Here is a 27224-nt window from a genome sequence, read left to right on the forward strand (position 1 = left end):
ATCAGTTGTCTGCACACCACCTACTGGGGATGTGCCCACAACCAAGGTACATGCCCTTCACCAGAATCAAACCTGGGACCTTTCGGTCCGCAGGCTGACGCTCTATCCACTGAGCCAAACCAGTTAGGGCAAGACATCTGTATTTTAAAGGGTATCTGTATGATTGATGCAGAGGGAGGTTTAAGAATTACTATGTTAGAATGTGAGCAACTGGGGAGCAGGTACAAGGTCTATCCTTTGTGTGACTCCATTTCTGGACACAGAACTTGCCTCATCTGTGGACACCAAAGACCTTATCAGCTAGATCTCCTAGATCTCCTAGTCCTTAGCCAAGTGGATTTTTAAAAATACATATATATTTTTATTGATTTTAGAGGAAGGGAGAGGGAGAGATAGAAACATCAATGATGAAATTCATTGATTGGATGCCTCCTACTGGGCCTCTAATGGGGTTGAGCCCACAACCTGGTCATGTGCCCTGACCAGGAATACCTCTAATGGTCGAGCCCACAACCCGGTCATGTGCCCTGACTAGGAATTAAACCATGACCTCCTGGTTCATAGGTCAATGCTCAACCACTGAGCAACACTGGCCAGAAGCCAAGTGATTCTTATACAACCACATTTAATGTTACTCTCTGCTGCTACATTTTAAATCCATTTTCTTTCATCCCCACCTTGTAATAAGTGGTGAATGTTTTATTTCCACCTTCTCAATAGCACAGCAAACACCTACCCTAAAAGGTAGTGAAAAAACTGGAGGAGGAGGAGGCAGCCAGGATACAAGGGCTGAGAACAAGATATGCTTGAAGGACTACAAACCAGAGCCATGGGTATCATGGAGTTCCGACTGGTGCTGAGCCTCAAATAAACATGAACAAAGCAAAAGCACACTGAACAGTAGGAAGCAGTACAGAGTGTCCAAGTAAACAAGGAAATATGCTTTGTATTGTTCTGCAGGAGCTGAAATATATGTGTACCAGCTTCCCCATGTCATAAGTTCCAATGTATGTCAAGAAACATTCCTCACACTAATTGAAGAGCACAGAGCAGGCACTCTTCCAGCATTCTCTAGGCATCTAGGGCCTGAAATTTGGAAAATGTCACTATAAGTAACATATAATTATTACCAATGATATTATATACTAGTATATAATACATATAGATGACATTAAAAAGCATTGTCTATTAGCTATAGACAATAAATGCTGACCTAACTAATAACACTATGCCTTAACGTAAATTCAAATATTTTCTTCAAGTTACATGCCAGTTCTTAGTTCTACTTTTTTTCCTGTTAGTTTAGTACTAGAGATTAAACTATTGTTATTTTGCTCATAGGGCATCTACTGCCACTTCTGTCTCTTCATACGTGGAGGTGTATATCTGTGTTAGATTTTATTATATACCAGCAATACTACATGGTGGACTGAACAAATGTTATCATCCCTCTTTTATACTGGAGGAAGCTGTAGTCCAAGATCATAAATGATTAGTACCAGGTTCAAAAATAGCACAGGGCAAAGCTGCAGCTCAAACTTTGATCTTCCGGTTCCCAGTCTAATAACTTCCACTGCCTCTTAAATATCACTGAAGTCATCCCATATTTTCAAGTATTTCCTTAGTATGCCTGATGAGAGTTGCTGAGGAGATAAGGGATAAAATTCTCTCCTTCATTTCCATTTCCCTTATGCTGTGTAGCCCGATAGTCTTAGGATGTCTTAATGTAAGGATATGTTTTATTAAATCTATTTCTATCCTAATCAAATTTTACATTTGTTTCCCTGGAGTAGAAAAGCTCTCCTAGAATAGATACGGTTGACAGAAAAATGAGGGATTTAATTTCATCCTCATGGCTTAAAAGACAACACAAACACAGTATTTCTTCACCAGGCAGATGAAACAAATGCACGGTGGGTTAAAAATTGCCTCCTTCACTCATTTTATAGTATACAGCCAGAAGAACTTTCCTTGCTCTTGTTACTTCCTGCTACAAACCATAAATTTCTCCAGCCTGGGGAGTAAAGAAAAGTCCGTCTTACATAAGGAAACTGCATCCATTTCCCCTAATTGCATTTGCTTATTATCTGGCTTCACGTTCTTGACCATCTGCAACTAGAAGCAAGCGGCTTTGCACAGGAATGACAAGGACAAGAGAAGCGTGTGCTGCACAGAGGAGTCTCCACCTGCTTGGCGCCTACCAGGTGTTTTCCTCTGCTGCCCGCTGGAGTCCACACAAACCAGCCCCAGTGAGCGCAGAACGCTCCTTTCAGCACTGGGGGTTTAAAAGTCGGAGGTTTGAAAAATCAGTGTGGTATCAAAAACGCATCTTAGTATCTCTATATTCGCCTTTTGGCACCGTAAAGTCAGGAATTCCATTTGAATAAAATCAGGTCAAAGCTATCAATCACGGTTCTCCATATAAAAGCAGGAAAATGTTCACAAAATAATGATGAACATTCTACTGTTAATAATAATTATACTTATAATTTCAAGCAATTACTGTGTCCTAGGGACAAAATTAAGAGCTGTATGTACATTATCTCAACTAGCCTGCTAGTGATTCTGGGAGATGGTCATGATTGTCCTCATTTTGTATAGGAGGAAATGCAGGTTAAATTCCTCAATTCGCCAGCATGCAGACCACTCCAACTCCCATATTTCAAAGGTTTTAAATCATTATATTATGTTACTTAAAAGCAACAGGGCATATACATGTGATTTATATTAATATATGGTTTATTGATCATTACTTTTAAGAGGCAATATTTGTTTGGCAAGTTTATGCCATGCTAGAATTTGTATTATGTATAGTGCTAATGTTTGATTTTTAAATTCCGATTTTAAAAGATCAATTGCAAACCTGAGGTAGATTGAGGCATTTTACCTTCTCTTGTTTTAATCCCTAAAGGCTAAAGGAAGTATGTAAATCTCAAACCACCTACGGTGGCTTTGTCACATGTCAGCTTAGGTAAGCTGAACTACATTTACCAGAATTCTTCTTTCTATATGTTTCTGGTTGGATGGACCATACCAGACTCTCGTGGGATATTTGGAGGACGAACTAGTTTGCACATATGCATAAGATCAAATTCCTGTCACAAGTTTATCTCACCTAGTGGTTCTGCTTCTCCGAGGGAAGCTTTACTGATACAATAAAATGGAATGAACACACAGGTTGAACTCCTGAAGCTATTTTATTATATATGCTCATGTCAGAGAGATGATACAAGCCTTTGTTCAATTATATTTTTCTCTCATGTGCTAATAAGTAGCACCAAAGTTTTTTTGACAAAACTTAAACTATTTTTCCCTAAAGAAGAAAAATTTACTAATTTATTAACTTAAGTTTTAAATTGATAAATTATTATCTGTGAACATATAAACATCTGAAATGTTTTAATTTATTAAAATATATTCTACTTCAAGTATTAACACAATTACAGACAACTGCAGGAACGAATCTATCAACTGAAGAAAGGTGCTTACCTTCTAGATTGGCCAGACTGCCTATCATTTACCACATTATAATTACATTAAGTGCCAGCAGGAATAATCTTTGCTTTTTAGCACTTTAGAAGTCATTTTGAATAAAATTATTTTAGCACTCTTATTTTTCCCTTTAGGCATAATCAGACAACAGAAAGATTCAAGAGACACTAAAGTGTGGAAGAGGGGGAGAACACAGAGGTTCTGGATTCATTCTTTTCAGTGTACAGTTACAAAAAAAGGGATTCTCAATATTACTCTACATATTTCTTCATCTGAACTCCCCTGATTGCTCTAAAAATAAAATGTCCATAGTGGGGAGCAGGGCCCCAGTGGAGGAGGAATCTATCTTCCAACATAGTCACAAGGCCAGGGTCTCTTATTAAGTCTACAGATATTCTCTCAGGTGGACACCATAAAAATCCTATAATAATACTTGATGCCTATTTTCAAAAGACCTTATTTCTAAAATTGAGCTGCTTTGTGGGAGATTAAGTCAGAGGGCATGAAGGAACACAGGATGCATTAAGGAACTAACATTGCCATAGCAACTGAGAGGAGAATTATAATTAATTATTTTTAACCCATATGTATGTTTTATAGAACATTTGGAAAGGAGGAAGGTAGAACGCAGGAAGCTAAGCAACAGACTGGAAAGTACATGATTTGGAAACTTTCTCCCCTAACTGTGTTACTAATCTGATAAATGCTCCACTATCATCTCTACGTCAATTTCCCCTTCTGCTGAATGGAAAACATGCAGGCCTAATGCATAGAGTTTCTGTGGGGAATTACTAATGGATTCCACTAGAAAGAGCTCTGTAAACTGAGCTCTCTCACAACATGCTTCATGGTAAAAATGTGTCTCATTCTCCTACACTCTGAACTCATCAAGTTCTTGAACTTGATGGCCAAATCATCCCCTGAGCTATTTTAAGACATGCTCTTAGGAAAAAAGTTAAAAAGATCTTACAGACACTGAATTCTAGGTAAACTGAGGAGGCACAGCTTGAAACTCTATGGGCTTTCCTCTCCCTCTAGCAGATACTATCTCCCCTGCCCAGCACTGAGTCCAATCAAAATTCAATAAAACATTTTATTTCATCCACCTGTGACAGAAAAAAAGGAAAGACCTTATAAATATACATCAAAGCTAGTAGAAAATCAGTCCTGAATTAACTTATTATGACTTTCTGTGAACTCTCGGGAAAAAATTGTGTTATCTTTTCCAGACTGATCCTGCATGTATTAGCCTATCCATAAAAGGTATTTATTATGAGCTACATGAATTTCATTCACATCCTCAGGTCAGGCTCTCATTAAAAATTCAGTCACAAGCAAGTGGTAATAATGGCAACCGCAATGTGTATCTCCAACTTTTAAACAGATACTGAAAACCAGTAACAATTCACTCTTAGAGTACCATTTAGGCCCGTGTGTGAAAAGACAGAAACCTGCTTTTCACAACTTTTGTACAATATACAAATTCAAGTACGTAGTATTCTCTGACATGCAAATGAGAACAGATAAACTCAGAAAGAAATGGTCATTGTCACTTACGTACCTCCCCAAACCAATTTTCCCCACCGCACTGTATAAGCAAAACTTACAACCAGTTGGGTGGAGGTAGCATTGCCAATGTGTACATTAATCATATCTAGGATGGAGATACTAGGATTATAAGAACTCTGCGCTTTTATAGCATGATGCTAATTGCTTCCACTGTGGATACAGCCTTTGGATAGTGAGTCAAGATTTACATGCATGATACAAATATTAAATTCTATGGTCAGGAGATAATCCTCTGTCAAAATGTCTTGCCAGCTCTCTGCTCTCCCAAAACTTGCAGGTTGAATTTCTGCTCTGCTAAGGATCTAGTTACTGGATCCCATCTCCGATAATGGCTTATGCAGCCTTTGGATAGTGAGTCAAGATTTACATGCATGATTCTATGGTCAGGAGATAATCCTCTGTCAAAATGTCTGGAACAGAAAGAAAGTGCCCTGGGGTTGGGGGTGAAAAAAGAGAAGACTAGAATAGGCTGGAGTAAGCTGAAACGTGTCATGGGAGAACTAGGAAATACAACTTTTATATTGTCTTAGGTGGATGGGTAGTGAACAGAAATAGGTGCAAAGAGGACCAGGCAGGAATGAATTAAATATACGCCAAAAGACGGGCTTGACCAGAGTGGAGAATTTATACTGGAATTGCTAGAAGGTAAATTTGGATCGGAGGTACTGGCATTTAGGTATACATGTTTGGAATTGATCTAGCAAGGAAAGAGGCCATTACAAATCCTATCCCGGAGCATATGCAACATGTATGGGGCCTGCTATCCTTTTCACTGCATTCGGCAAGCTTTTGTTGCAGACAAACACTGCCAACAAGGCACCCTGGATAATGGCAGAGAGCTTCTGGTATTAGCTGGGTTGTAAAAATGTTGGTTTTATTTTCTCTGAGCTTAATTTTCTGAGCTTTAATTTTCTTACTTTCTTTTAAAGGAGTATTTCTGACATTTTACTGTTAAATATCTATTTTAGGCTTGCTTTGAAGAAAGTTCTAAGAAAATTGATCGTTGTTACTAATCATGCGTACCAACACATGACAAGTTAAATGACCTTCGTTCCTTTCCAGGCTTTGAATTCTTCCCTTTTGATCTGCTCAACAGTCAGTACTCTTGCAGGCCAAGACATTTAATTAAAGCCAAAATTTAATAGACGCTAGCTTGGCTAACAAAAAATAATTACATTATGAATTTTAACCTTACTAAAACTTTATTAAAACAGAACATTAAAGTATTCTGAGAAATAATAAAAAGAAAAAGTTGAAAGCTTGCCATCACTACCTACTTGACCTTACCCTATCATGCTTTCCTTACATTATCTTACATTGAATTAAAAGTTTAATATTAGAATAATGTTTTTCTTATTAATTGCCTTTGGACTAGGTCCTGTTATATCTTTTCAAAAACCTTCTTTCATGCCATCATCTATAGATAAGAATTTGTACCTCAGTTGAGCACTTGAGAAACTGAAGCTCAATGAATTTGTTACTTCCCCAGTGAGTCAGCTGCTCTGATTCCAAATCCATTGCTCTTTCCACTGCACCATGATGCTCCCATCACATGAGAGTGTAGTGTGATTTCAAATGTATTACCAATTTGATTCAAGTAATTTCTTTTTTTTTTCTGGGAGCCACTGGGGACTGGTGGGTAAGAAAGACTTGTCTTTCCCATCTCCCTGCTGCAAGCCAGGTGCTGTGTAGACCACACAGCTCCCAGAGGCGGGGCTCCGTGGCTGCCTGCCTCAGCACCAAGGCCAGAGCCTGCTTCTCTCACTGATTCAAGATAAACACTGGATGATGCAGTCCTAACCCGATTCAGTCATGCCTCAGCACTCCATTCAGTAAGTACTTATATTTTCTTATGACGTTCATGACTATGCTAGGAAGCACATGAAACAGGGAAGACTTTACATCTGGCCGAAACACTCAGACGTAAGGAAGACATGTGCAGGCCCCATGTGGGCAGGACCACACTGAGAAGGGGAAGCAAAAGCCCCACAGCATTCCGCAACCCTAAGTAATGGATCCAGGTGGTGGCCATCGATGACACTGAGACTGTGCGGAGATGGAGGAAGAGTCAGGAGTTAGAACGGAAGGGTCAGGTGGAACCTCCAGGCGAGCTCAGCAGCATCGTAAGTGGGAGCACCAGGCTGACAGGACTAAACAAAGTGCACAGCACCACGTGCATTTGTGCATCCTTGCTGATCAGCTGACCCTGAATCTAATCAAGGCTTTAGATTAATTACTAGCTCACAGAAGGTACATGGCATAGAGGCACTCATTCAACACCTTGAAGAACCAATCAGCCCAATACAGAATATGGAACATTCTACAAGATTAATGACCTGGTTTCTTCAATAAATCAATACCATCAAAAAGGTGGGGACAGAGCCTTCTCAAGAATAAAAGACTTAATACATATAACAACAAGTTCCAATGTTTGGATCCTAATTCAAGCAAATTCATTATAAAACAATCTTTGAGATAAAAGAGGAAATCTGAATAAGGACTAGAGACTTAGGTGGCACTTAAGACTTAGATGACTAATGCTGTTGAGTGATACTGGCATGGAAGTTACATTTTAATTTTTAAAAGTCCTTTTAAAGATACAAAGTTCAGGTATTTATGGATGAAAAAACATGTTGTCTGAGATATGCTTTAAAATCTTCCAGGAAAAAGTAAAGAGGGGGGGATCAGACGGTGATGTGTCTTCAATACCAGGCTGAGGGGAATGATTCAAGTAATTTCTTAATGTTCATCTTTAAACAACACTATCAATCTGTCTCTTCTAGAGAAGAAGTAAAAACTAACTTCCAAATAATCCTCTAATATGTTGAGAAAAATTCTTGTGCCCAAATTTCTGTGGACCTGATTCATAAATAAATACATAAGATCCTGAGGTCTACCGAATATGAACTGCTCAGCAGTTATTTGTCATTTCCCATTGAATAAGTTCTATTTTACTCTCATAATTTTGTACGTATTAATTAGAAAGAAAAACGTCCTTGTTAACCAAAAAGCCCCTTAGTACTAAGCAAGAACTTGGAATCTAAACAAAGATGTGGGCGAATTCTCCTTACTGCTAAACAAGTCATCAGATTCTTTATTCTACTCAAAAATCATTCAATTAGAAAGATGCACTTAACACAGAGGTTAAAGTCAGTTCTAAGAAGCAGGAAAAATCAATTTGCCTTTCATAAATTAACAGATTTATGTTCAAGTTGACACGTCACAACATAGCTGTTCATTGAGATGGAAAAGTTTTCTTTTCCTTTGATTTTATTTGATAACCATTTGAAAGGTTTGACTGCATTTTTCCATTTGTATTTGGGCTTCAAAAAAGCCTACATTTTACAGCAGGAAGTGGATTTAGTTGCATCTCCATTGATCAACATTTCCACAGTAGCCAAATAGACCAAACTTTGTCTAGAAATGAAATATTCAAACAGGAAAAATTCTTGCAGTTTTTAGTTTTCTTGGCACATGGAACAGCAAAAGAATTTAGGTGGGCTTCCTGAGGGAGTGGGAGGGGCATTGCTCTGTGCTGACGATCAGCACTCTGAGTCCAGCTCCACACCAGCCGCCACTGTGGGACCTTAAGAAAGCCAGCCAGTCTCCCAGAGCTCCAGCGTCTCATTCAGTCAACAAAGGGGCTGCGGAGGACCCTCAGTAAACTCTCTTCTCCTCTATGATTGGCTACAGTGAACCCTATACCAATTGTGTGTAGACTTTGGGTACACAATGCTTTTTCTTTCAAAGCTCAAAAGCTAAATAAGTGTTTTTCACTTGTTCAGCCTGGTAATGTGTGTGTGGTGTGTGTGTGTGTGTGTGTGTGTGTGTTTCAGCCTGGTAATGTGTGTGTGTGTGTGTGTGTGTGTGTGTGTGTGTGTGCGCGCGTGCGCCCTGGGGGGGGGTGCATTTTTGAATTCACATGAAGTTTCCTTTGAAATTCAAGGAATTCTAAGGAGACACATACCTCATGACTCAAGATGTGATATTTGCCTAAATTGTTTTCTTACTAACAAATGTAGGAAGGAGCTATAAAAAGCTGAGTGGGAGAAACATTCTTAAATTAGATGCAATCGTGGTATTGGTTAGTCACAGGAAACCTAAATTACATAGAAGCTTGAAGCAACACTCTACACATTTGTCAAAACTGGACAGGGCAGTTACACGAGGCTGATTGCTTTCTATCGTATAATATGAACTATAGCTTCACAAGTTCAAAGTGCAGGAGTCAAACTAAAGGAGGACCAGAATTTGGGTAGAGGACAGAAAATTAGTTTGTAATTTCTTTTGAGCCAGAAAAATGTCTTGAGGGAAAAAATCACAAGCGAGTAAAACCATCAAGAATCTCCTAATAAAATACAATATAAACAAAGAACTCAACTCCTTCCAATATCAGAATTCTGTTGTTAAATATTTCCCAGCTCTGCTAAGCTTATGAAATCAACTGATCAATGATAGAAGAAATTGGAATGAAGAGAATCAATTTCTTACAGACGTCTGTGTTCAGCTGCAGCTGAGATAAGTTAACAGTTCAGCCAGCTTAAATTGCAAGAGGAAATACATAAAAGGTAACAGCTTATTATATGACACAGGATTAACAAGTTGTTTAGCTGTCAAGTTTTAAGACAAAGATATAAAAATACCCACTACTGCTACCTCACATTCAATGGCATCTTAGAACTTTCCAGAGGATTTTCAATTTTTTCTCTTATGAGATGGACACAGAAAGTCTGACAGGCAGACCTGGCATCATGGTACCTCCCTGCATATGGGAAATCTAAAGCTCACAAGGGTTAAGCAACTTAGCCAAGTTCCTACTACCCACACCCTGAGTAAATTCCCAAAAATGATTTGGTGAGACTATGTCATTTAAGATTCACCTGTATGGGTCTTAACTCAATGTTCTATTTAATTTTTTATGGACTGAATAATCAGCTATACAGTTTTTAGGGTTCAATCCTGTTGATTGATTAGTGATCAAATCACAGTCTCTCTGGACAGCTCCCTTCTCCCCCCTCCTTCGCTCTCCCCCACCTCCCCTCCCCCGCTTTGGCTTTGGGTGGCATCACTTTCCATCCATTCACAAAAGACTCTATTATGTATATTGTGTGATGTTGCACTGTTAAGCGCAGTGATAATTTTGGTTCAGGGAAAGAATAATTAAAATGGCTTCCAACAGCTGAGCAAGGAGACACCATAAAAATCAACTCCCTGGTAACTGGCCTCTAAAAATGGAAACAAGAACTCCGCCTCCTGCTCTACCCGCTGGATGTCTCATAAGCCCATCTTTCCCCTAACCATTCCCTCAGTTGCTCCTGCAGTGTCTGTGTGATTGATGACATGATCATTTTAAAGAGTTTAGTTGCACAGGGTGAACACCCCAGTCTAGATAACCAAATTCAATTATTGACAAGTATTCCAGGTTTGTGTGTGTGTTCACTGAAACACAAGGGGAAAAGATAAAGCTGCTGATGCTGTCCCTGCTGCAACACTAGCAGTTTATTTGCTAGGAAACTCCCGGGCAAGAAAGGAAGCAGCTTATTAGAGATGGGAGAAGGCTTGTTGTTTAAATGAGGCTTTTCTAATCCTTTCCCTTTCTCCTACTCCCGATTTCAAAAGCACTGGCAAGCATCGATTATAAAATGTCACTGGCACTTTGCGGCTGATCTATTTGATAAGGTCTATTTGGGAGCCTGCTTTGGAGTGATTCAGGGTAAGATCACTCCACTAACTTTTAAAAATATCATACTTAAAATCTACCTTGAAAGGTGAATAAAAAGAACATGTAAGTAGGCCCAGTCTTACACTGATCTCTAGCCAGGATTCAAAGGCAGAACTGACCCTGACCAGCATAGAACTTATTTTGCACAGATGATAGGTTTGTGACTTTGCTGTGGTCTAATTTATCTGGATAACCTCGAAACTCCTGGGATCCAAATGGCAGGATGACCACTGCCACATGCCAGGATCAGAGGAGATCTCTGAGAGCATTTGATCAATAATTTTGATAAACCATGACTCAATTTCAAACAGAGGACAACTGTACAGTCAGAAGCCCTTCCCTCATTAAGCATGCAACCTCCTATCAAGAGAACAAGAAGGAAAACAGAATTCAGGGCCAATTTTTTCCCAATTTCAATTGGGTCATTCAGAAAGAGTGGTAAATGCTTTGGATCATGATGTTGAATTAAGCATCCATATTTTTCTTCCCTCTATTCTCAAATCCCACTTAAATTACAATAAATTATTTTGAAAAATCTATTCACTAAAAGTACTGATAAATAGGAGTGACATATTAGCAAGCTCATGATTTAAAACATTTACAAGTTACAGGAAGCAGATGAGATTTTTTTCCTGAATACCAGAGTTGAGGGAGGTATCACCCAGAAAGTACAAGGAAAAATGATGCAGGATGGAGGAGAGATTTCCTTCTGGTTGAGTCTTAGCAACTCAATCTCAAGGTAGGCAGTTACAGAAATGGAGGGGTGCAGTGGAACAGAAATCAAAGTATCTGATTAGCTGCCCCTGTCCCATCTTCCTTTCGTGAGCAGCAACAGAGTTTGCACTAGGTTAAACAAAGAATTTCTCTCTAAAGAAATGGAACTCCCCCTGACCCTCACCATCACCAAAAAAAAACCCCAAAAAACAACAACAACAAAAAACACCTCTCAGGACTGCCCAAACATGGTGTGCCATGAATGGGTATGGGTAGGGTGACCATATGACAGCGTTCAAACCAGACCACTGAGACAACAGGTGGAAACTGGGACTCTTAATGACAAACCCATGAGCCGTCACTCTAGTTATTTGTGTGTTGAGATATTGATCCTCTCAGTTCTTGGGGAAGCTGAGTGGGGCCTGAGGCAACCAGAGGCTCCATGTCAGGTGAATAGCCTAAGTCTGTTTACCACAACATTCCACCAAGTATTGTTATTTTCTATGTGTGTTATGGCAATATATATAACATATGTAATATATAATAAATATAAATATTAGTCATTCCACTCACACACACATATATATATATAGAACTGGATTGAGGCAGAAGTCACACCCATAGTTCTGAAGCATTTTTCATTTGGCTATGAGAATTTTTAAAAGATTGGCTTCATATTTAGCAATCGGAAAATTACACACAAAAATCTAAATTTTGTATTCTCCTGGGGGAAAATATTTGTTCATATAATATCCACATCACAGTCTAGAAACTATCCAATGGGTCCGAATAAAGGCAAAATTCTCTCACTAGGAAGCATCACTTCTTTATCTTACCTCTACATCCCAGATTATCCTTTCAATGTGTTTCTACTATTGGTAGGCACATCAGAGTGCCCAGTGGTGGGGAGCACAGCTGACACCTACTTCAAAACCACAGACCCTAAAGTGAAGCTGGCCTGCCTGCCTATCAACCAGCCCTACCCACATTCCCAGCCCCAGGTCTGATCCTCTCCCTGAGGAGGAATTGAGTCCACCTCTAATCATCCACCTGATTGGTCCTTCACTCATAAGTAAGATCCGTCACGCAGAGGTCACAGATGTTTGAGAAAACCCAACAACAAGAATGAGAAAACCTACAATTTCAAGATGAACAAACAAATCAACCAAATTATCTACATGGCACTTACCACTCCCTAAAATTACCCATCTCATTTATTTGCCTATTGACTAGAATGTTATCTCCACAAGAAGAATGAGTTTAACTTTTATTTATTCCCACGTACCTTGAGTCTAAAATGGATCCTAGTACAGAAGCACTTTATAAATGTATAGAAACAACCATTGGTATGGAAACAATCACCGGACTTGCAATACAAGCAGAAATGGTGAAAATGCCTCCCTCAGCAGAGTGAGACTAGAGATAAACATGAAGGATGGCCTGTTCTCTATTAATTTTAAATAAATGTATGCAACTTTGATTTTTATTATTATATACACATATTTCTATAATAATGTGAAAAACAAAGAATAAAAAGACACTATTCATTGAGTTAAAAGAACCATTGCTTCCTAAAGCTTGTGATTCTTCTCTAACACAAAACCCTAAAATGCACATCTCTAAGGAAACCAGAGATTTTGCCTCAGTGACCCAAGTAATTATTTGTTAGCTTGTTTGTTTATAGAGGTAGCCTTCAACTCCTCAATTTGGCTGAAAAGTAGACTAGTTGCAAGTATGGATTCTGGAATCAAACAGCCCCGGATTCAAATCCTTGGTCTGTTACTTATCTCCTATGTGTCCTCAGCTCTCTATGCCTCAGTTAATCCTCATCCATAAAATGAGGTTATGGTAAGAAAGGGAAAAAAGATAATACAGAAAAGCAATTAATCATACCTGGCCCCTAAGTGCTCAATAAATATCAGCTATTCTAATAGCTATCTGTAGGCCTCTATATGTTAAAATAATTTAAATCTCTAAAAGATCTCATCCTCCTTTCTACAACCATTAATTGAGCACCAACTACATATCAGTAGGTCTAATAAACTCTGGGCACACAAATAAAAAGAAGACGAAGATGTGAACTATGAGCATAAGATGCTCAGATCTGTTCTTCAGGATCTCAGATTTCTGAAGGTGAAAATTAAAGGTGGCAAATAACTAGAGCTGAGTACAGATGTGTCACTTTCCTTCACATAAGTCTTGAATTTTGCTTATTGCTACCCTCTCAATCTCTATGGTTTTTGTATATTGAGCTTTAAAATTAGTCACTCAACTCTTTTGCATCAGCATTATTTAATTTTAAAATGTTAGTTTCACACTCTACTTCCCTCAGATCTTAAACACCCAAAGAGAATAAGCTCAGGGGGAAAAAAGTTTATTTTAATTGCTGAGAGGAATTGTAGAATGTAGTACTAGAAAGAGCAGTTAAAGGAAAAGGTCATCTGAAAAAAAAATTGAGCTTTGTATAAGTATATGGGTTTTAGGACTATACCAAAACAAAATAACCTATAGGAAAAAAAATAATGATTGTTTAAGAGAGAGACATGAGTTCCACACTCAGCATATTTCTAGGCTTTTATAATTTGACTACCTTCTATAAAATAGAAATAGGAGAGCTCTGATTCAAGATTTCAGAGTTTCTGCAACCCCTATTCCCTACCTCAAGTCTCTTAATGTTAAAGAAAAGATACTTTTTATAAATTCAGTTTACCAATTGAAAACTGCAAGAGGGTCCTTGGTGAACATAAACCAAAGGGAAATCCCAGAAAGGAAGAAAACACAGGGATTTGATTAGACAGGAAAACACACAGTAGACATCTCCTGCAAAAAGTGGGAGTGGCTCTGGAACATGCCCTGAGCACAGATGGGCCAGATATTGGCTCTGGGCCAGAAGCAAAGAGACTAGGTGGACTGGCTTTTCCACATCTCTGCCCCATGTCAACAAAAGCACCACACATGAGCAACAGAGCCATTTGTTCCCTGGTAGGGACATAAGTAGGAGAAGCAAGTAAGGTAACAGGAAATTGGTGACATTCAGAGGAATAAGGAACTCCTATGCCTAAAGGAATAATAAAAATAACGAACATAGTGCCCCAGTCAGGAACACAGTCTTCCCCACACACCCTCCCCTCCCATTCTTGGCAGGAGTGTTTACTCTCCAAGCAGCCACACTCCCCACCACCCACTCCACTAGGTTATTTTAGCAGTCCAGCCTCATAAGCCTTTGAATTGTGATCCCTGCTCTGAAAGACCACTGGACATTCTCTGTGTGGTCTTGAAAGTGCAATGAATTAAAATGCTCTCTAACATCACGTGTTTTTCTGTTGATCGAGTGGCAGGCTGAACTGCAAAGAGCCCCAGGGATAGAATAACTGGCTTTAACCTTAGACTTTTCTAAACCAATAATTTGATTTTATGGGTCCAAAAATAACTGTGGGAAGCATATAGCAATGAACAGAAAGATTTATATACGAGGACTCTTAGAGCTTCTGCAAAGATCAGTTGATCCATCTCCTGAAGAAGCATGTAGGGAAAATCAGCAGATGTTATTAAACTGAAAGAACTTTCAGTTGTAGAAAATAGTACCTGGGTTATTTTTAAACCCTTTTACCTACGTCCCCTGTGTTTCTGTGCTCATGTGGTTTCTGAACAAATGACTTATCAACTGAAGTGCACCCTTTCAACAAATTATAAATGGTTGCTTGTGTCAGAAATGAGACCTTATTTCAAACTCAAATAGCAACAAACGTTCAGGAAACCCCTCCCAACTGACTATCTACAGGACAGATGTTGAGAGTTCGGATCACAGCAGCCAAATATGCTATGATATAGAGACTGATAACTTGACAAACTTAAAGTAAATTTTAAAAATTCAGTAATATTCTGAAATCATGCCCAAATTGGAACACTATAGAAGCAATTCCTAAATAGCTGATTTTAAGATACTATAAACACTTAAACGAGTGTAAACCTGCCGGAGACCAATTCCAGCATGTACAGCAGGGCTGCATCTGGAAATGGCTGAAGGCATTTCCCCAAACCTGAATAGGATACATTAAATGGATTTCTTGGCTGCCAGACAGCTAAAGGGCATCTTAATCTACATGTTATTGCCTCCTACTGGTCAAACTTCTGAACAGCCATAGGCTAATTCCCCCATTCTGACAATGGACTCTGTACTGAAACCCTGACCCTTTGAAGTGTATATCTCTGCTTCGCCTCAGGACAAGTTGTGTTAATAAAAAGCATGGGGTCCTGGGGAGGAGGAGAACCTACGGCCTGCTTAGACCACTGATGGCGAACCTTTTGAGCTCGGCGTGTCAGCATTTTGAAAAACCCTAACTTAACTCTGGTGCCGTGTCACATATAGAAATTTTTTGATATTTGCAACCATAGTAAAACAAAGACTTATATTTTTGATATTTATTTTATATATTTAAATGCCATTTAACAAAGAAAAATCAACCAAAAAAATGAGTTCGCGTGTCACCTCTGGCACGTGTGTCATAGGTTCACCATCACTAGCTTAGACCTAAGACTTAAGACCTTAACTTAGCTCCTTTAGCTAAGCTCCTCTGACCCCCAATGCCTTTCAAAATTATCCTTCGTCTCCAGACTCTTATTTAAAATCTACGCACAGCCTTCTCCATATTTCCTGAACCCTTCTTGATGCTGGGACAAGAACCCCGGCATAAACCTAACCTAAAGATCTTGAAACTTAAAGAAGAGGAAATCCTTTCATTAAACATATTTAATGACTTGCTCCTGGAAGATGAAAAGAATACTGATATAATTTGTGCATTACTATGCAAATTCTCAAATGAAGGTGAAAATTAAGTATTGTCAATGCCATGCAAAATAAAAATGTCATTTCCTTGAGGTCAATGTGGCTTCAGAGAAACAATAACTTTTTGTAATTTAAAACAGATTTTTAGAAGCACCTAGAATATATCAACATCTGTTACCTGAAGGTTATATATTTCTGGGGAAAAGAAAAACACATTCCCAAGAGCTTTGCTTACAAAAACTTCATGTAATAGAAATGTCCCTAACAATTTCTTCAAAATTTAAAGCTATAGTTTTAAAGACCTACTACTTAAAATATTTTCATTTTATTTATTTACATATATATTTTGAATTTATTTATTGTTGAAAGTATTAAAGATGTCATTACTTAAAATCTTTTCAAACATATATCAGTATAGATTGTATAGAAGTTTCCTTGGGGAAGAAATTAAAACAGTGAAGTTAAATAAACATGTTGGAAAATCCACAAAAATACTTATGGCCATTTACCAACACCATTTTATATGTAGAAAGTATGATCTAGTGATAAAAATAACAAAAATTGGAAGATAAATATAACTAAATTTGGAAGCCATGATTATGTGGCTCTCTGTTTTGTGTTCCTAGGCAACTCAATTCAACTTCATCAAGCTCAGTTTCTTCAGTTTTAAAATGGAGATAGTAATGCCTGTCCTGAATATCTCTCAAGTTTTTATATGCAACAACTCATAAAATACATGTAAAAGTGTCTGGAGAATGCAAGTTGGATTATTTCCATAATTTTGGTAACACAAACTCATCATTCTAATCCATGTATTACTGACCAGTCATAACCCAGTACATTTGATGTCTAAAGGAAATTCAAAAGCCTTTCTTCCCCCCCCCCCCCGACCCCCATGCTGTCACTTTAACAACTGTCTCTGGCCATGACCCAATTATATAATAATACATTTAATAAGTACCTAGTTATGTCAGGATGAATATATACTTACATAGCTTTTCTATATGTTAAGAACTGTGTTCTAGAGTCTTCATATGTACTAACTTTTAATAGTTACAATAATTTTATCAGGTAGGTACTATGAATAATTCATTTTGAAGGTGAGAAAACTGAGGCCAAGAGATTAAAAAACTTGCCCAACATTACACAAACAATAAGGGACAGAAACAGGAGTTAAATTTAGGGAGTTAGCTTCAGGAAAAGTGTCCTACACTCAACTGTATCTCTCTTATACAGTGCAGTGTCATCAGGCAAAACAAAACAAAGAAACAAAAAAAACCCCAAAACAAACAAATACATTATCTTCTGCATTTCTGACAAACATGGACCACCTCATAATAAGGATGAGAGTCACCACTCATTGGCCTACTATATATATAACCCTACCTAGACAGAGAGATACCTTTAATCTTGAGGAAAACTATGTAAGGGAAAGTGATAAACTGAATTTCAAAGATTAAGAAAGTTAAAGCTCAGACAGGTACATCAATTGACCAAATCCATGGGAGTCATATAGAGAAAAGCAAAGATTCAACACTTGAGGTCTGTCTGAAGCTAACATTGAACTGCCTAGGATTTGCCTTCTCAGAAAATTCCAAACGCTCACTGTAAGCTCACACAAAACTGAGGCATATGGGAGACTCAGATACTCTTGAGATACATAGATACCAAAAAATGAAAAGAAGAATAAATATGGGGGATTAGGATAGACACTGTAAACATGTCAGAAAATCTAACTTACTAATAGGTATATGCCAATAAAGTTTAATATTGTCCATGTAGCCGTTTAAGAAGCAAGGTTCAAAAGGGAATCTTGGAGTATAATCTATTAAAACTCTAAGACTTCTGATACCTAAGCTTTCCAAGGTCAGATCTTTCTAAGATCATGTCTGTAAGACAAAAAGACCCCAAATCAAAATTATTCAGGGGACCGACCCATCAAACTGATATACTGCCATGGGCTTTATTTACTTTCGGTTTTCTAAAGTCTGCATGATGTCCTTAACAATGATTTTCTTGGTGACCATTGAGCAAAGTGGACCATTTCAAACAATCCCTGGAAGAATTTTTCCTTGGTGTCACAAAATTCAGCAATTTGGTGGCTCTTCAATTCTACACCTAAATGTGAACTATAGCTTCCATTTTATAAGGCTAGGCAATTTTTAGAACTATAAAACTGGAAACACAGACAATAGTACATTCTCCCCCAAAACAATGTGCTTTGTGCCTTTCCTCATTTTCTAGTTCAAGAGCTATTGAAAGAAGAGGAAAGCGCAGCTAGAAAGGAATGTAAAGGGCAGAGAGAACTTATACCTTTTTCATACACATCACGGAACACAGCTGACAGGAACAAAGGCTTAGGATAAGATAAAATTTATTAAAATTTCAAACTTTACAAAGCAATGCACTAATTATCTAACAAAAAAGGGGGATTTCATTCACAGATTTCCTATCCAGATAAATTTTAGATAAATCCTCTAGCCCTGGAAGTTCCTTTTTAGAAAATTTTGCTTTCTGGCTTTCTCACTGCTAGAAAACAGGACTGACTATTAAGAAAAATGGTGAGATGAAAGTTCTAGTAGATTGGTTCAATATTGACTATTATTATGCCTCTCAAATTCTTCTTTGGTATAAAAATTTTATGGGGGAAAAAAGGCCGTTTGATGCCCTAGGACTCAAGATCACAAGATTTTTCTTCCTCTTTGGCGAAGCCAGTAAATTTCTTTCCACAGCCATTATATTCTCCAGAGGAAGTCAGCGATTTTATAGAGAGCCTTAGCCATAGGAAAGGACTCTTTGAGAATAATCTCCTTTACAAAATTTAAGCTTATTTTTAAAAACAAACAAATTTTGATGAATTTACCTTGATATTACAACAGGGAAATGAAGAGTTTATAGATGACATTAGATTGACAATTATATTAGTAATGCTGGTAAAAGACTAAATCTTATTCGGAAAACTATTTCTGTGGTCATGAGAAAAAGAAATGGCCCCAAACGTAAAGTGGGCCCCTCCCCCTCTTCTAACTAGTGTCCTGGATCTTCCCAATATGTGAACATACGGCAGCATCAGAGATCTTGGCTGGGCCAATGACACCCAGCACTGTCCCACAGCAACATAATGCAAGCCACAAATATAATCCACATTGGTCATTTTAAAATGTCTAGTACCACAGTTTTAAAATGTATTTTTATTGATTTCAGAGAGGAAGGGAGAGGGAGAGAGAGATAGAAACATCAATGATGGGAGAGAATCATTGATCGGCTGCCTCCTGCATGCCCCATACTGGGTATCAAGCCTGCAACCCAGGCATGTGCCCTTGACCGGAATCAAACCTGGGACCCTTCAGTCCTCGGGCTGACACTCTTTCCACTGAGCCAAACCATCTAGGGATAGTACCACATTTTAAAAAGTAAGAGGAAACAGGTAAGATTTAATTTAATTTTAGTAATATAGTTTATTGAACTCACTATATCTGAACTCACAATATCACTTCAACATGCAAGTCATATAAAATAGTATTTTATTGTTATAAACATGTAATTATCAATATAATAGTGTTATTAATCTTGTTAATATAATGTTAATAAGTGGTATTAATATATTATTAAATTAATGTGTAATATATACTATTGACATTAAAATATGGTATGAATAACATATTAATTGGCAATGTCACTTTCTTTTCTTACACGAAGGCTTTGAGCCTGTCTCCAGTTGACCTGGGCGCATTTCCAAGTGTTCTGTGCCACATGGGGCTGGTGGCTACCACACAGGGTAGCACAAGGCTGGAACTCTGGCTCTCTGGTGTGAGCATTAGAATCTCCTGGAGAGATTTGTAAAATCCTAGTGCCAGGACAGTCCCCAGGTCATTAAATCAGAATCTCTGGGAGTCCCTCCCCACAACCCTCCACCTTCCACCTCATGTCAATTTTTCTCAAAATCAGTAGATTCTAATGTGCAGCAACACTGAAGAAGCAGCGGCCTAGAAAATAGCCGGCATCACCGCAATCTTTCAGTTTCATCTCAGAATTCCAGTTTGAATTTTTTTTAAAAAATTACATGCGGTTGACCTTCTATTCACTTTCTCACTTTTCTAGCAAAACCTGGGATCAGGTTCCCCTGAGTTGATTTTATCTGCACCACCTTGCAGTGCTATTGTATTTAAACCAAGCAAACATTTACAGTGGTATTTGTAATGCTGGTAAAAGACAGTGTTTACTTGAGTCACTGGTTGGATCCTGTGCTGGCACCAGTGTGGGAAATAAAACTCCTGAATTACAGAAAATTTTAATATGGAAAATCTCCACCTGTGAATACTGAGAAACAGGTTAGTCCGGCCGCACAGCATTTTCTCTCAGAAAGCTTGTCGAGTGGATGCATGCCACACCTTGGCCCTGCTCCTCTCTTTCTGATTGTCTGCTGCCTGCCTGGACTCATTCCCAGCTTCCGACCTTCAGCCAAAAGCAGGGCTCTGAGCCAAAGCAGCACTGGGGGAGCAAGACACCAGTGCAGGCCTGGCTTCTGAGAACCTGAGTGCGTCTTGCAGGTCTTAGTTTCTCTCTGCACTTGGCTCCATTCTACCAGAATGCAGGCAAGCAGATGTATCACATTGGTTTAGAAAAGGCAGTCTTCATAAACTGCATGTTAAACCTGTTGAATTCTACTCTATGCTTGAAAGCCAGGGTTAGATGCTGTAGCTAGTAGGATTTTGGGAGTTTAAAGGACCCAGGGAGACAGGAAGGTTAAGTGATTCATGCCCTGTCACAGAGCTAATTAGAGCACCCGAAAGGGGGGTAGGAGCCAGTTCTTCTGATGCTTGAACCCAGTGCTCCTGCCACCAACAAACTTCAGTGTCTTAAAGTCCATTTCCTACCCTTTGTATTCTAGACACAAATGAAAATTAATATTCTTTTTCTTTTTGAAGGGATATTAGCAATAACTATCAAAATTTTAAATAGGCATGTCCTTCACTCATGCATTTCACCACACATATCCTGCAGAAGTGTGCATGTGCCCAAAGACATTTGAACAAGGATGTTTGTTGCTCCACTCTCTACGATAGGAAAACATTAAAATGTCAGTTGGTACAACTTTTAAAAAGCAGAAAGATATAAATAACATCAAAGGCACGATCCATGAAAGAAATAATTGGTAAGCTGGATTTCATTAACATTAAAAAGTCCTGCTTTTCAAAAGGCAATGTCAAGTGAATTAGAAGATAAGTCACAGACTGGGAGAAAATATTTGCAAAACACACATCTGATAAAGGACAGTTACCAAAATATCCAAAGAGCTCTTAAAACTCAACAGTAAGAAAGCAAACAACAGGATTTAAAAAAATGGTCCAAAGACCTTAAAAGACACCTCACCAGATATACAGATGGCAAATAAGTCCCTGAAACACATTCCACATCATAGGTCATCAGGGAAATCTAAATTAAGTCAACAAGAGACATCACCGCACACCTATTAGAATGCCCAAAACCTGGAACAATGACAACTTCGAATGCTGGTGAGGCTAGAGAGCCACCGAAACTCTCATTCATTGCTGGTTTGGAGGCCACTTTGGAAGTCAGTGTGGCAATTTCTTACTAAACTAAACATTCTCTTCCCATATGATCCAGCAATTGTGCTTCCTAGTATTTACCCAAAAGAGGTCAAAATTTATGTCCACACAAAAACCTGCATAGAGATATTTATAGCGACTTAATTCATAATTGCCAACATTTGGAACAACCAATATGTCCAGTAGATGAATAGCTAAGCTGTGGTACATCCAGAAAGTAGAAGATTATTCAGTGCAAAAAATAAATAAGTTATTAAGCTTCAAAAAGGCATGGAGAAATCTTAAATATACATCACCAAATGAAAGTGGCCAATCTGAAAAGGCTAGTACATGCATACTGTATCTAACTATATGACATTCTGAAAAAGGAAAAGCTATGGAGACATGGCGGCTGATGGAGGATGGGAATGAACAGGCAGAAAAGAGAAGATTTTCAGGGCAATGAAAATACTCTGTATAATATAATAATAATAAATATATATCAATATGCATTTGTCCAAACCCATAGGATGTATAACACCAAGAGTGAATCCTAAGGTAAACTATGGCATCAGTGATTATGTTGTGTCAATGTAGGTTCATCCTTGGTAACAAATGTGCCATTCTAGTGAGTGATGTTTATGATGGGGGAGGCTATGCATGTGGGGAGGCAGGATGTATATGGGAAATCTCTGTAACTTCCTCTCAATTTTGTTATGGACCTAAAACTGCTCTAAAAAAATTATGTCCTAAAAAATTATATAGATTTTATAATTACTCATATGGAAAGATCTCTAACACAGAGGTAAAATTAAAAGACCACCTCACAAAAATAAATAGTTCTAGCATGATCCTATTAATACATGAGTGGAAAATATAAATACATGTGTATAAATTCATAGTAAATTTCTAGAGGAATATTTGGAAAACTATTAAAAGTGCTTGTTACAGCTACAGGCAGGAGGATTTGGGGATATACTTCTGCATCATTTGACACTTTTACATGGAGAACAAATTTCCATAGTAATGTGTAATTAAAAATAAACTTATTCAGAAATATATTCATTGACCTCATTTTAAACAATCCAGAATAGTCACAAAGGCATGCTTATTTGGAAATGTAGATGTTCTTTCTAACTATGTAAATGAAGATTTTTTTTAGTGTCCCAGCATGCTAGAAAGTTGTTAAGTCATTTGTGTTATGGCTAAAGAATAAAGAAAAACTAATTAAACAATGTAAATTAATTAGTAAGTTAATTAACTGAAATTGCACATAGTCTCCTTTCCTCAAGATTAATTTCGTTGGGGGTTCAGCATTATAAAAATAATATAAATAACTACCAATAATTTAATTTCATGTGGCTTTGAACGTTTGTTAGAAAAAAGTAGATTTGTAAATTATACCCAAAGCAATAAAAATAAATTGCTCAGAACATGGGTTAAAATTAAGGAAATAAAAAACTGATTCAAACAGGGCTCTTCATTATGACAGCCAAGGATAAATTCCATAATACCTGATTTCATAGGTTTGGAAAGAGGACCTGGACTGGTTGGAAAGGCAGGACTAGAAGTCACTAGATAACAAAGCTTCCATTCATACTGTGTGTGAACTAGGAAGGATGCATGTAGAGTGGGAGTGTAGATCATCAACAGTAGGAGAAAGATTTCACAGAAAACGTGGTGCAAAGAGCAAGCCGATCACCAAGTAGATGAGATGGGCATTTTTCCAAGCAAAGGGAAAGCATGTATGCTAAGAACATGGCAGACCTTGAACATTTTCAGTAGGGCTGGAGTACAGAGTTTGAAAAGAAGTTGATGGGAGATGATGCTAAAGATACAGAATGGAAGCAGTTAATTAAAAGCCTGCATAAGCCATGCAAATTAATTTGGATGTTTTATCCTTTAGTCTTGTGTAGACGAGTATGGGAGTCACTAGCCACATATGGCTGTGAGTACTTAAAATATGGCTGGCCCAACTTAAGATGCGATGTTAAATATAAAATAATGCACAGCAGGTATCAAGGACTTAGTATAAAAATATATAAAATACCTCATTATTATTTTTTGGCTGATTACATGTTGAAATGATAATGCTCTGGATAGAATTTCACCTGTCTTTACATTTTTTAATTGGCTACTAACACTTTTAAAATTACATATGTGTTTTGCAATACATATATTTTTAGTTGTCAATGACGCTTTAGATCAACGGTTCTCAACCTGTGGGTCGCGACCCCTTTGGGGGTCAAACGACCCTTTCACAGGGGTCGCCTAAGACCATCGGAAAACACATATATAATTACATATTGTTTTTGTGACTAATCACTATGCTTTAATTATGTTCAATTTGTAACAATGAAATTGGCGGTCACCACAACAGGAGGAACTGTATTAAAGGGTCGTGGCATTAGGAAGGTTGAGAACCACTGCTTTAGATAATGGTTAGATGTTTAACAGAGGAGTGAAAGATAGGGTTAACCTTTTAGAAGTATCCTCCTGACAAAAGTATGAATGAAGAACGGTTTGTAGGAAAACCAAACAGGAAGTAAGAGAACCAGTTCTCTAGTTAGTATAACCTTCCAAGGAGAAAGATGAAAGCTCATTAAGGCAAGAGTGCCAGAGACCAAATAAAAGGACAGAATCAATCCATGGGCTGTCAGACAATGAAGGATCGAGAAGAAGATAGTTTTTCAGTTTCTTGCTTGGATGATTGGGTTCTTGGTAATTCTGTTAACTCAGAAAATGATAACGGGAAGATCTAGTTGAAGTAAGAAGTTTAGAAAGAGATTATTAATTCTTATAGAATACGTTGTGATGGTTGTGGAATGTGAAGTATACATTTTCAATAGGCAAAAATAAATATGCTGGAGTTCACGAAAAAGCTTTGGACTGGAGATAGGGCGTGTGATTCATCAGTGCATGCATAGTAGGCGATGCCATTGCTGAAAAGCTGTTCTTCTTGAAGAGTACAGAACGCTGAGGAATACTGATAGGAATACTGACACTGATTGAGTGAATAAAACATTTGTCAGGAGATTAAGAAAAAGAAGCTGGAAGGGGATAGGTAAACCAGAAAATACTGTTTCAAAAGCTTAGCAAGTGGATTTCAAAGACAGCAATCAGCAGCTTCAGAGAAATCTAATAAAATAAGTGTCCGTGATATGGAATTTTTTGGAGTTTCCTGGGTGATTAAATGTATTTTATGTTTATTATCACATTTGATTCTTACAGCAATCATATGAGGTAGATACTACAATTATCCCTATGTTACAGATGCAGGAAATGAGAGACACAGGAAGGTTAAGTAATTGCCCAAGATCACACAACACATCAGCAGTAGACAGGATTCAAACCCAGGCCCTCTATGGGAGTGTTCTTACTAGGAATCTAAGCTATGCAGATGTATATAACCTCTCCTAGAGTACTCAGTGGGCTAAGGGAAGTTTATATTATCAACAACTAGAGGCCCAGTGAACAAAATTTGTGCACGGGTAGGGTCCCTAGTGGCTGCTGGCTGCTGGCCAGGGCCTTTTTTCATTCCATGCCGCCCCCTGGTAGTCAGTGCACGTTATAGTGAGCGATTGAACTCCTGGTCAGTCGAACTCCCAAGGGGACACTTTGTGTAATTATATATATATATATATAGAGAGAGAGAGATAGATATAGATATAGATATAGATAGATATAGATATATATAGATATATATAGATATATAGAGATATAGATATATAGATAGAAAATAAGATGAAAGAGAAAAGTTTATTTCTTTTAAGCTGTCAGTTTGGGCCAGTTCTTCAAGGAAGTGAGAGATTGCTCAGGAGACAAGGTAATTGGGATTAACTTTTGCTTCATTTTTGTCACATCCTTTGCTAGTGCTTTTAAAGGCTTTGAGAATCAAACCATAGCTGTTCTAGGCAGAGGGGACCCCTGCTTAGGTGTCCCCTGGAATGAAGGAGGACAGAAATAAGCAAGCAACAAGAAAAGGAGGATGGCGTCACTTTCAGCTTTAAGTAGCTCTCTCCTCAACCCCCCTCTTGTCTCCATTCTCATTCCCATCTTTTCTAAACCCCTTGATGAAGCTTCTGTAGACTTTGGGAAAGAGAACTGATGCATCTTTATGGAATCCCTTGAAACCACAAAATTTGGTGCAAGCCTATTTCCAGCTGGGCCCAGGAACCTCCCTCAGGCACTTCCTGATCTCCAGGAGAACTGAGAAATCTGATGGGACAGGTCCCCTTTCTCTTCCCATGATTGTCCAACAAAGGCCTTGTCTTTGCATTTTGAATTTCCTGCTTATCAGATTCAGTGACAGCCATAACAAAAGGCATTCTAGTAATTAGTATTTAAACAGCTCTGCTAAGACCCTCCCCTGGACCAAAACACATTCACCCTACCTTTCTCATCCACCTACTCTAACACCTACAATTATTTTGTTAGACAGTTTTTCAGGGTTAGCAAGTTTCCTGTTAGGAACTGCAGACATCCCTGTGGATTTTGGTAGTATTTGACTAGTTCACCCTGGGGAGATCGTTTGAGGAATGATGTGTGATGGGGGATGAGCAACAAATTGGCATTGCACCAAATGGCTGGTAGATGTAGGGGAGGGGGACAGAGGTGGAGTATCTCCACCTCCATCTAGAAAGGAAAGATGTAGAACAAGGGTGGGGAATGTCCAGCCCACAGACCGTATATAATTTGTCTGGCCCTGCCAAGGCATTAAATGTTTCACCAAATATAGCAGGCAGATTTTTAAGTTGATAATCTTGCATGGCTCATGAATGAGGTTATAAATACCCAAATGGCCCACGGCAGAAAAAAAGTTCCCCACCTCTGATCTAGAAGGAGGGCAAAAAGAAAGGTTGAGTATGGATGATAAACCAAGGTCACTACTGCACAATTCCCCAGGAGTTCTGTCCCATCAGGAGGTTTTCCTCCAAACATTGACTCCTCAACACCCAGTTCTATTGGATCCCAGAGAATCAAGTGGCTGGCTGATGAATCCTTTGGGAGAGAGTCAAGTGGCACAGGGTATGATGCATCAGAAGTAATGGAGCTGAGATGAAATTATAACCAAGTCAGAAGCCTCTACCTAAATGTGGAAAGAGCTAGGAGATTGGAAGATTAAAGACTAGTTGCTAATTGCTCCCCCTTCCCTCACAGCCAGGACAAAGAAAATTTGAATGTGAATTACTGTGCTGTACTCACCTCTGTGTACTGCTGGATAACATTTTCAGGAGTGGGGCCAAGAAACATATAGAAATCAAGGATTCCTCCAATGGTCCTGAATGTTAAAGAAGGAGATGGGCTCAGAGTGACATCTGGAAAGAACAAAGCAAAATAGAGAATAAGTACAAATAATATAAATGGCAGAGATCACTATTTCAATATTTCT

The 27224-nt window shown here is 38.3% G+C and overlaps 1 protein-coding gene across 1 annotated transcript in view; it reads right to left on the minus strand.

The window, feature by feature from the left end:
• LOC102254846 (sucrase-isomaltase, intestinal) overlaps window positions 1–27224 on the minus strand; it is an 81777-nt gene that overhangs the window by 33987 nt on the left and 20566 nt on the right. The window contains exon 7 of the mRNA XM_005881677.2: window positions 27038–27150. Within this exon, the coding sequence (XP_005881739.2) occupies window positions 27038–27150 (113 nt within the window). The remainder of the gene's footprint in view (window positions 1–27037; window positions 27151–27224) is intronic.

The sequence above is a fragment of the Myotis brandtii genome, unplaced genomic scaffold (genome assembly GCF_000412655.1).
Source record: "Myotis brandtii unplaced genomic scaffold, ASM41265v1 scaffold686, whole genome shotgun sequence".
NCBI lineage: Eukaryota > Metazoa > Chordata > Mammalia > Chiroptera > Vespertilionidae > Myotis > Myotis brandtii.